Source organism: Conger conger, chromosome 2, assembly GCF_963514075.1.
Source record: "Conger conger chromosome 2, fConCon1.1, whole genome shotgun sequence".
Classification (NCBI taxonomy): domain Eukaryota; kingdom Metazoa; phylum Chordata; class Actinopteri; order Anguilliformes; family Congridae; genus Conger; species Conger conger.
The window spans coordinates 66,510,406-66,523,046 of NC_083761.1; the positions used below are offsets into that span (position 1 = coordinate 66,510,406).

General features: G+C 37.9%; 1 protein-coding gene across 3 annotated transcripts in view; it reads right to left on the minus strand.

The window, feature by feature from the left end:
* Positions 1–12,641, minus strand: part of ca10a (carbonic anhydrase Xa) — a 175,674-nt gene that overhangs the window by 19,651 nt on the left and 143,382 nt on the right. For all 3 annotated transcript variants that reach the window (XM_061232251.1, XM_061232249.1, XM_061232250.1), the window contains exon 5: positions 4,479–4,664. In XM_061232251.1, the coding sequence (XP_061088235.1) occupies positions 4,479–4,664 (186 nt within the window). The remainder of the gene's footprint in view (positions 1–4,478; positions 4,665–12,641) is intronic.

A 12,641-nucleotide genomic window follows, 5' to 3' on the forward strand; every position in this document is an offset into this window, starting at 1 on the left:
CGATCATCTATGTGACTAATGAGATGTCAGCCTCATTATGCAGAAGTTAAAGTCACTCAGACGTATCATGATCAGTCATGAAACACCAATTAATCAAACTGACACCAAAAACAAATAAACATCCAATATCTGTGTAATATATTCCTCTAAAATTATAAATGCATGATGACAGGTTTCATTTAATGAAATATACATTCCTGGTCTTATTTTATTGTACAGTGACAATATAGCTTAACAGCTGTGCAGATGTACTGTATTAGTAAAATGCAACTCCATGGTTTATCCATTAAAACCTCATAGGGAACAAGATTTATAAACAAGTGGCTTAAGCCCTTAAGAGTTCCACAAGTTCATCAACCTTTGAAGTGTGGTTGTGACATTATACATTGTAAAACTCAGGTACAGAGAGTGAAATAGGGAGTATTAGAATAGCTATACAGTAAAATGTCTGGAGTATGATTCCAGTAGGAGTTGATTTAATACTGAACATTTTACTGTGTATTACAGGTGTCATGATTTTTTTTATGCAAGCACCTTGGGTTCTGGAGCAGAAAAGGGGTGACCTTAAAATAGAGCAACAACTTTCATTAATGCTGGCATGGTTGCAATCATGAATCTCACATTGTCAGCTCGATGCTGGCCCCTCCACATGCCACAGAGTGATCAGAATGACAGAGTGTGCGGCAGTTTGTCACAACTTGCAGCCGTTGACAAATAAACCCTCATCCTTTACCGTTTTTCATAACCGCTCACCATCTTTTATAAGTTTCAATTAATTTACAAGCACCTCTAATTACTGAGGAACCCACAATACATCATCTGGTGGATTCTGTTTATAATTATAAAGCATCCACAAGCTCCTCTGTTCTTACATACCGGTGTGAAACAAAAAATTATCTCTTTTTTACAATCCGGATATGTTGAATTTATCTCTGTTGATGTTTTTGTTTTCTTTGATTAATGGAAAGTGCAATATTTCCTAAATGACTTCAGAACATAACAAGAGTGTTTATAGAGTGTTTATAAACTGTCAGACTGTTTGATGGGATTGTTTTCCAGATTCTAGGTTTCCGGACCAGACCTCACAGGAATAAATAAGCTGGAGGGGGAAACCGCTTGGCCTGGGACAGAATGAGCTTTTGAATAATACCTTGAATATTTTAGCACCTATTAATCCTGTGGTGTTTCATTTCCAGAGGTGCAATAAAACAGCTCGCTCAGGACGGACATGCACAGCATAAATTATCTCGCAAGTGTCTTGTTTCCTCTGCTGCAGCTTTGGAACTTCTGCTTGTGTTACGCTACAATAAGTCACATAATTTTTTTTATCCCATTTCATTTTTATTTAAAACCGTTATGGGGGGAAAAAATAAAGCTGTGCCCAATACAATACAGCTTCAAATATCCAGCTGCATTTCAGAGTTAATGCATTGAATGCAAAACCACTGCAGAATTTCAGAGGTAGGCTTTGCTTTTGAAGTGTGGTATCGCTTGCTTTGTTCTCTTTTCAAGGGCATGTGCAATCCAACCTGTTTAGTCATCTGTTGGTGTAATCAAAAATTCTGACTGGGAGCACATTTTCAAACGTTGCAGTCATACTACTATTTTCGGCAAGGAAGGGATCCACACTGTACTGCAATCAACAAAACTATACCATTAGCACCATAAATTGAAATGTGAAAGATCCATGTAGATCTTACCCCAACTCTATTAATTGTATCTACTTTCTGGTAGCCTACAGGCCATAGATAAGCAATGGCCAAAAGACAGTAGCTTTGTTAGAGACGAAAAGAGGCAGACCTGTCAAAAGCAGCATAATCCTTGCTCTGGGAAATACAGGCAATTACATCATAACCTTACGTGGTGCTCTGTGCTACCCACACCCTGTTAGTCAGGGGGAGAGAAAAAACAACAAAAATATGTGAAAACTAGCTGCAAGGAGCTTCCATAATGTATGAGAAGTCTCCACACTACATTTAGATTTTTCTCTAAGAAAGTAAAGAATTAAAAAAAAACATTGAACCAGAATAATGAATAGGCAAAAAAATCAACCCAAAGCTGGACAACAGCAGCTGTGGCTTTACATTCTCATTTCAAATGAAAAATAGTTGTTGCATATAAGCATTCAGTGATTGTGTCGCAGGTCACAGAGTGCTGATGAAGTTGGCGCCATTGTTTTATTATTATTTAAATATAGCTTGGCTGCCACCACAGAAAATAAATGATTATCATTAATTACAATGAATTCTCCTGTCAAGCCAACAATTATTGTGTTACCATGTAAATTGCTGGTGTTCTTATTACTCTGGAAGAAAAATGCCATGGACAAACTGACTCATAACTGTATTAAAAGATGAAGGCATTCGACTGGCTGGCATTTCTTTTTCAGAGATAGGACAAAACCAGTGATTCCCAGCCTGGGATCTGAAATCCATAGGCTTTTGTGAAGGTAGAATGTGGGATCCATCACCATGATCCCTGTTAATTAATAATTGAGCCCAAGCCATTATCCCCACCGTCTTCTGAGGAGTGGCTGACCTGCCAAAACATCTCCAAGGATGCATGAACAACTCTCAGGAAGTCACTAAAGATGCCAGAAGAACATCCAAGGAACTGCAGACCTCTAGCCTCAGATAAGGTACATGTAAACTAATAAAAAAGAGACTGGGCAAAAATGGGACTAATGGGAAAGTAGCAAGGTGGAAACTACTGCTAACCAAGAGACAAGGTATCAACATCATATCAACAGTCAAACCTGGGGGTTGTAGTATGATGGTGTAGGATGCTTTGCTGCCTTCGGACCTGGACAGCTTGGCATTATTGAATCATCTATGAATTCTACTCTGACACAAACTGGGTTATGCAGCAAGACATTGACCCAAAAGTCTGCATCTGAATGGCTGAAAATAAACAAAATTAAAGCTCTGGAGTGGCCATGTCAAAGACCTGAATTGAACCCAATAGAGATGTTGTGGCTTGTAAAGCAGTTCTGCAAAGAACACTGGGCTACAATTCCCCCACAGCAATGTGAACGACTGATATAAAATGATAGGAAGCGCATGGTTGCAATTATTGCTACTAAACTTGGTGCAACCAGTTATTAAGTTTAAGGGGCCAATTACTTTTTCACATGGGAGATATGGGTGTTATAACTTTTTTCATTAAATACATTAAATAATAATTTGAAAAATACGTTTTGAATTTACCCAGGTTCCCTTTATCTATTATTACATTTTGTCTAAAATCATTCACTGTGACAAATATGCACTAAAAACATCAGGAAGGGGGCAACTATTTTTCATGGCACTGTACTTATTTTGGAGTAAAGTCCAAGTATTTTTTTCTTTTAGCAGCATTTTATACATGCTACTCAACAAACTCTAACTGAACTGTACTGTAGTGCATCTTCACTACCAGATACTTTATCACAATTATTATTATATTGCAGGAATATGAAATTATCATCAACTGGTGCAGTGTTAAGCAAGCAAAAACACGGTAGCTAACCACAACCCCTCATAAGTTTCATGGGTAAATTATTCCATTTATGGCTGTTTATTTCAATGCATCTTGCCAGTTAATGATTGCCATTACTTATTCCTCCCTCAAGCAAATATATTTTCAAATACTTTCACTAAGGTCACATTCATCAACTATTGAGCCAGGAAAAGCCTGTCAAGCTTGTTGTGAATGATATGAAATATATTATTTAATTGAGAAACTTTAGACAGCATATAAGAAACATTATTTGACTATGTCTAAAAAGAGAAAAGAAAAAATATCACAAATTATTTGGAGTATATTATATTATTAGTATTATTTGGGGGGGGGGGGGGGGTGGAGCATATCCCAGCATGCACTGGGTGAAAAGCAAGAATACACCTGCTTGAATCTGAGATTCTAACAGGGGACCTTCTTAATGCAAAGTGTTAGTGCCACTGTGCTGGCTTGCCCACCGACTTTTGTAAAATATAGGGGTGAGTGGAAAACAAATGTGTGACTTATTAAATGTTAGTTACTTGCTTTTGCCCTTTTGCATGACAAGGAAAACAACCAAGCAGGGCATTGATCCGCTGTCCAGGCTCACCCTGGTTTCTCAATCCTGGCAACTATTTCAACATGCAGTGTTTGCCCCTCTAATAACTGTGTGCTTTTCATTTTCCGCTTTTGAAGTGTGGTGACTGCCGAGTTGTGAATGCTAAACCTGAGGTATTTGGCCAGCTTGCTGTTAAGGTTGTTCATATGCCTTGGCAAAAAATATAACTACACACATCATTGCTATAATATGGTACCTTCCATAATATGGACCATACTTACCACTCATGTTTAATGCATTTTGGGTTTTAAGCAAATAAAAAAAACCTAAAACCCACAATGTAAATTAAATGAACTATTTTGGGGGTCTGAACATCCAGATAAATAACTTTTAAAGCTTTGGGACATTTTGGTGTGGATGCTGATGACTACGCCAAACTTACCTCCCCGGAGAAAGCCTGCCCATTGAGGAGGTGCTCAGAGCCCTGGCCATCCTCACTGCCAAAGTGTAACCGAATCTCCTCTAGTCGGTGACTGTAGGTCATGGGCCCACCCGAAATATTCACCAAATGTTCCTTATCCAGACGCAGGGAGACGTGGCGGCCAGTGTTATACATGGTCCCTCCAACCTGTGTGACGGAAAGCAAACAACGAAAGGTGAAGGATCAGTCTGCAATGCCAAAAGGTCAAAGCGTTGTGACAGGAATGATTCAAATCACAAGCTGATAATGAGACAAGGTGAAGAGACTTTCAATGGTATTGTACCATATTTATCTTTTCTTCAGCAGGAAATGAGCGCAATGTGACCTGACAAAAAGGCATAACTTGAAAATTATTTCACTGCAAATGGGATGCAGTCAAGCTGTCATTTGATACTTGAATAGATGTCATCGGGAGCCAAAATTTTTCACAGAGAAGTAGTCGAGGTCGATGATTAAATAAAAGATCTGTTCAGGGACCACACTTTCTCAAAAGTGAGGCATGCACAGAATATAAGGAAATTAGCCACTAGGAGGAAAACAGAAGGTCTTCAAAGATAGAGAGAGAATTGGGGATAATGGATAAGATCTAAGATTGTGAGGGGAAAATGCAGCTGTACATAAGCACTGTATAATGATCCGTATCATTGTATGTGTTTATTTATTAATATTCAGGAGTAGTTTCAAAGTGAAGCATTGATATTCTAAGCACAGTTCCAGCAAGGCTTCCAAGGCTCTTCTCTTTCTCTTTTCCCTTTTACCACTTGCCTTCAAAATGATTTTCCCCCTCCAAATTCCCAGAGAAAGAACTCTGCCCACACATCGTAAATATTTTATAGAACCTTTGAAAAATCAATGATTTGAAAGGGTATAGAGGGAGGGAGGAGGAGAAAGGGAGGGAGAGCGAGAGAGTGAGAGAGAAAGACAGAGAGGGAGAAAGAGAGAGAGAGCAGAAACCAGAGGCAGAAAAGGAAGGGGAATGAAAGTATATGTAGTTGCTTTTATAGGTACCCCCAACTCCATTCCAGGATAACAACTGCGAGATACCTGAAAAAGCCATTGTTATCTGACGCAAAAACAAAACAAAACATCCACTGGAATAGACTGAATTTATCCACAAACAAAGCCTACAGTATAATTTTATTGTGAACCTATTGTACTTGGCTACTCATTTGAAACACTATTATAGGTTTGGTTTCGCGATATGATAATAGATCTTAATTTGCTTTCCCCTGCACATAATATTAATGTTGATGTCAAAATAGTTGACAGTTTTAATTAAGAGTTAATATAATGCCCTGGTTCCCATGGTCTGAATGTGAAAGATAAATATTATCTGCTACTTTTAAGTAATGAAAATGTATGGGAAGCACAACAGCCCAACAATTACTTTGGCGTAACCCGGAAATAGAATAAAAACGGTTTGGAGACTTCTCTAAAGTTTCAAAACTGGGAGGTGTATCCTCATCCGAATGGGTTACAGAATATAAATCGAACTTTTCACACAGTAGATGCTACACATCTATTGCTCATTTCTTTCAGGATAGGCCATGACACTTATCAGACTATTTATGTGCTAAATTGATTTTTTCTGCAACAGCCATATATTTTGTATATTTAAAATCTGAATTGCCACTGAGATACCAAATAAGCAGTTTTGTCTGTACATCTCAGTGCATATTTGTATTAATACATGCAAATCAAAAGAGTGAATGCTTTGCTGCACTTTAATTTCTTGACTTGACAATTTTATGTATAACACCCCCCACTGCACTGACAACAATTCTAATTACAGCTGAGACCAGTTTCTATTTACTGCTCATTCAGCTTTGGAGAAAATAATACTTGTGTGAGACACTGCATGGTTTTACAAGAGATCGCGGTGGTGGGAATCACACACGTATTGCATTTCAAATCAGATGCTGCATATGATGTTTACTGATCATTAGCGCAGTTTAACAAACATATCTGCACTTTGTAAAGCAACACTTCACATTTATCCATTTACCTTTTCCCCCATTCACCTTGTAAAGATTGTGAGTTTGCAACTCTTAATGGACGCACAAGGGAAAATGAGAGGGCAATCTTATTGTGAAGATTTTCATGAGAAGCCAATGTTTGATCCTTGACACACTTCACTAGCTCTACCGCTTTTGTATGTTCGGTAGGCAGAGGAAGACAAGGGATGACATTTTCCTCTGATCACAGAAGTGCAGAGCCTATTGAAGCCACAGTAATGGAGGGAGGCCACATCCACACAGAGAGCAGTTCTTATTAGAACCATTAGTCAACCAAGAAGTGTGAATTTTCACAAAGGTCTCTCACCCAAGTGCAGCTTTCACTAATCTACAATGAGCCATAGAAAATGTCCGGTGCCTTATTCGCCACATATAATCACAGGGAATTCTTCTCAACTTTTAGAAGATAAACGCATAATCCTAGTCAAATTTCAATTTAAATTGACATTGACAGGTGTGAGTGCAGCTCATTGTGAAAACATAATTCAGTCAAAGAAAAGGGGCAAGAGGGCATACTACCTGTATGAAGCCAATGCTTGTACACTATAAGTATCATTTTCAATATTACCCTCAAAGAAATGCACTATGGTATCCATGAGTGTTAACGCTTAACTCATATTGTTACCTAATATTAATGTGTGGATAGAAATTATAGAAACAGGTCAGAAGCATCACTGCAATTGAGGATATGATCCAATTACTTTGGGCCAACTGAAAGGTTATAGTTCAAATTCAACAAATGTTTCAGCCAGCATAACAAATAAAACATGTTTACCTAAAGCATACTGTAGCTTTTTTGGAACCAGAGATAATGAAGACATTTTGAGACTCGGAGCAAACACTACCAAAATTACTGCGGAATCTCAGTTGCATATTGTAACATTATTTATTATGATGCTTGTTATCCAAATGTGAGGTGTTATTAAAGATGTCTTGAAAATGCAATCCGCCCACAGTCAAAACATCCACAAAAGATTATAATTCACTGCAAGGTCATCAACAGCATTGGGTTGTTAAAAGTTCCCTGCAGGTGGTGTGGTTTTAGCAATCATGAAATGGGTTTAATAGTGTTTCTGGCATCATGCAGAGAGCACTGAATCAAGGTAAAACTATAATGCATTTGATCAAATGACAAGATTTGTGCTTTTTCATTAGACCAAGGGAGCAGTGATGCTGATAAATAAAATATTACTTTTCTGGAAGCATAGCTCAATGAATTACAAGGAACAAAAATGCCTTAATGTGCACTTCCAAAAATCAGATTAAATTTTAGCAGAGCATAACATGTTTGTAACAACTCTAGTTGATGGCCATATACTGCAAATAAATAAAGAAATAAAGAAAGAAATAGTTGTTAAAGGTAGAAAGAAAAAGAGAAAAATGAATGAGCACAAGATGAAATGCAAACAAGGTACTTGGGGCTTCAAAATAATAAAAAAAGGCAAAAGGCCATGTGCAAAAGTTTGGGAACCCTGTCAGTAAGTACATTGTAACTCCTCCTCGGGAAGCTATAACAGCTTGTAAACGGTTCCTGTAGACAGCTAAGAGCCTTTCAAATGTCACTTTTGGAATTTTTACATATTCTTCCTGGTAGAAGACCGCTAGCTCAGAAATATTCTTCAGCCTATACGGCATGTTTGAGATCTCTCCACAAATTTTCAATAACTCCATTCCAAAACCTTCCATCCGTCTTTCCTGGAGGTACTTCATGGTTGATTTTCGAGGTATGCTTTGGATCATTGTCCGGCAGGAATACCCAAACTCTCTTCAACTTCAGTGTCTGGATTGACCTTTGAACATTAGCCTATAGAATTTATTGATATTTGGTGGGCATAATATTTTATGTAAGGGTGTTCTTCCTTACACTCACACAATATTACATTCTTCACAGTTGCCAAGGTGTTCTTCCCTACAATGGCTTTACTGTTTTTTCTCCAAACATACCTTCTTCGGTGGCAGCCAAAAAGTTCAACTTTGGTTCAGTTAGTCCAAAGCTCCAAAGCACATTGTTTCAAAATATTTTCTTTTGTATACTTCAGATGCTTACTTTTGTGTTGAGGTCGTTCTTTCTGGCAAGTCTGCCATGTATGTCTTTGTTGTTTTTAGTACGTAGTATTGTCCAGTGAACAGCTAGACCTGTGGTTGCTACTCTTTTTCAGTGATGTGTGGGTTCTTCTGAGTATTTCTCACCAGGTCTCAGGCCATTCTATCTAAAATCTTTTTTGGTCTTCCAGATCTTGCCTTGACTTCAACTGTTCCATTAATCTTCCATTTTCTAATAATGTTTCTGACTGTGGAAATAGGTTGTTTGAAACATTGAGGGAGTTTGTGTAGCCTTCTGCAAATTAACCATCTTAATTCTGAAATCCTTGGACAACTGTTTAGAGGAACCCATGGCTGTTAACACCAGACAGAAGTCACTGCAGTTGGATACTTTAGAAGGCATGGAGTTACTTCAGCCCTGGAATTATACCCACCTGACTCATTGTAGCCCTAACATGTAAATCTCAGGTTCTGGGAGTGATCTTTTTTTTTTTTTAAGTAACAAATTATAATCCAAAATGGTTCCCAAATTTTTCCACAGGGACCTTTTCCCTTTTTATATAATTTATAAACACATTAAAAGTATTACTATAACAGACATTTAAACCAGGGGTGCCCAGATTTCACCCCACTGTAAGTATTCCTACATCCCCGGCACCTCTCTCATGCTGTCATCTCAACTCAAAAACAGGTCACCATAGCAGTGGTAAAATGCACAAGTTTACACAGAATGAAGCATGCATTCATCAGGCACCACCTGGACTTCATCTCTCCTTTTGAGAACATTAACACAACAGTGGTATGTAGAGGAAAAACTATTGTCATTAATGCCAATGTGATTTAGTTAAAAACACTGCCTTTAGTTAAAAACACTGTTGTATTTCAATGAGGGCACAAAGCATCATATTCCGAACAGAACAAATATGTGCAGTCATGGGTGAAGGGTGGGTTTACCCAACTAGCACATTCAAACATAGCCTAAGGGCTGGCAGTTCTTGCAGAACACAAAGTACAATTCAGTATTTTTAAAATTGTTGTCAGCTGAAAGAGGCTCCTGAACATGGTATTAAAGATTGTATGATGGAATGCACACAGCTATAAGTGGAGCATTCCACCTTGTTTCATTATTAAACATACCTAAATCCTGAAAATTATAAAAGGACCATTGTGCTTCAGTGAACTTCAGTGAGCATCGTGCTTCATTTGTCTTTTACAGTCTGCTCCTACAACCATAAAAAGCAAATCAAGGGAAATATTTGTTTGTCCTTTCCCACTGTAAACAAAATTTTTTGTTTCTGTCACAGAGGGAATAGAACATCCAGATTGGACATACAAACTGAGATTAGCATGTAGAACAATCTTTTCAGAGTATTATGCACCACCCTCCTTATGACAGTGCCTGAAGGATTCAGAGATGTTACATTAAACCATCCAGGCAGCCATGAAGCCCCTTTTCATGACAATCTAAATCAGTGAACTTTATTTGAACAATATAAAGACGAACATGCATGTCTGCTCGCATTTATACCTGCTGCACACAGTACGTGTTAACGTTGCACATCTAGCCCAAAGCAAAAGGGCACCGAATCTATAAGACTGAAAGACAATGAAGCAATAAAGGTAGATGAGAGACGCAGGATAGAGTGAAGAGTAGCTAATAAAGTGAGCTCTCTGAGAGGGCTGTGAATATTTGGCAGCCGCTCACAGAGGTGACTCAGCTGACCTTTCAGCTCTCTCCACTTTAACACCACCTTATCATTTTGCACAATAGCCTCCTCGCTGGCTCAAAAAACACCTCCTGAGCTCATCACTTTTCATTGTAAATGTGGTCACAGAAAAGCAGGAACTCGGAAAGTGGGGAGCCTGCATAAAGTTTCACACAGACTAAGAGGTAATAGTTTTGTTTTATTTGCAAAAAGAAAAATAATGAACTTAGCTGGTGTGAATGAAAGCCAGAATCTGGGTATTCATTGCATATTGATTGAAACCTGTGCTCTGGAAAGGCAGAATGTGCCTGTTATATAACTGTCTTTGGGGGAGGAATGTAAAAGCAGAGGTAAAAGGTAAAGAGAAAACCTGAAAAACAGGGAACTACTCATCCAATTACTGCATGTGTTTGCACCTGCTTTTGTATGGAGTTCAGCGGTTTACACAGGACACAAGCCAATGCAGGATTGTAAGAAAAAATGATCTACTGAGCAGTCCTCACGGCAAGGATTTTGTCATGTTTTTGCTGTTTTGGTTCTGACAGGTCGCATTAACCATACTCTTAGTTTCATTTCAAATCTAATCTGCTGGCATACAGAGCCCCCCCTCCCCTCTAAAAAATATAAATAAATAAAAATACTGTTGGACTGCACTGCAAGTGAGCCTAAGCAAACTTGTCCACACAACAATCCACAAGGAAAGTCATCTCTATTACAATGGCTTACACGTCCAACCCACTTACTCCAGGCTCACATGGATTCCAGGGGTGCCTGTAGCAGAACATTTGTTTGCCCAACAGTCAGTTTTCTCGCTGTGCTCACATGCATTTCTAAATATTTAACAGCAGCCAGAAGCTATAATGCTGGCATATATTTGATCAGGTAGTGCAAATATCTGTTTAAGCATATTCTGTTTTAGTGCAATTTTAAGAGGATGTCAGTTAAAAAAAAACTTTCAGCATGAAGTTTTGTTCAAATAACTAGGAGGTCACTCCAAACATGACAGAGGTTTTATGTGTGGCATGCACAGAGAACCTAGCACCCACCAAAGAAATGAGAACAGGAGTTTTTTTTGTATTTTTTGACAAAGTCTTGCTTACCTGAGGGCAGAAAAAACAAAAAAGGAGAACTTTCTTTGAGGAATGATAGATAACTTTATAAATATTTGATAACAATGATAGTGTGAAAGGAATCAGAATAGCTACTGAGCTCACTGGCTCATGCTAGCTTGAAGTTATATGACAGAACAAATTAAAATGGTAAAATTAAAGTTACCATTGACAAAGTGATCCAAACAAACTCGCATATATTTCAATATTTTTGTCTGCTGTAAGATCTTGCCTACTTAAACTGTAAATCCACCTGGCTCTTCTTTCTGTTGACAACCTTCCCTTTTCTTCTCCCTAGTAGGTAATAATCTTTGGCAAAGGAAAAAATGACTTGTCTCTCTCTCTCGTTCAGCTCGATTTGAGAAACTATAATCTGTACATAAATAAACATAATGAATTTGTGTTACCACTGCATTCATATGCTTTGTAGTTGATTTAAAAAACTTTATTTCTGACAGAAAAATATATTCAGTTGTATGGAAAGGTTGTCCTCATAGCAGAAGAGTCAAGAACAATCCATTGGTGTTATTTAATAACAAAACGATATTAAATGACAGAAAATGCATTGATGAATCTTGCCGTGATCATGCTACTTGGAACACACTCGGAGGGTTATGCAAGTTAATATCATTATTTTAACAGTTGAATCATCCATGGACATCTATTCAACACAAAGGAAAAAATAAATCACAGTTTTTCTTATTTTTATTATTTCAACATAATCAAATATGCCAATTTTTCAGCCATGGCTCACTATGTGAGTTTTATCACTACATTGTTTGCAACTTTATTTCTCCAAGGCAGCTGAAATGTGCCACTTGTCTCCTTGACTCATCAAACAGACATTGTAATTTGCACAGAAGAGCAATCCTCTGTTTGAAAATGAATTATATTTCAAATGCAAGAAAAAACTGACCAGACATACATGAAGTCTCAGCCCCTGATGGGTACATTAATTCTGAACTTTGGAACACTTCCAAAATACCATCTGCACACACTGCATCACTGGCCTGCCAGTAAAATACAGGATCTGGATGGTACTATATCACAGGTGACCAATTAACACTTAAACATACCCTCTCGCACAGCTAGAAAGGCCAATGAAGGAAAGAAAATTAAATTAAATTGGTATCTGAATGCCCAACAACTCAATAATTCCCAGTGTGAACTTTCTGCTACCTGAGATGATCTACCATGCTCATTAAAATTCAGAAGCAGCAGTTACCTGTAAAACCCTGTTCTCACACATTT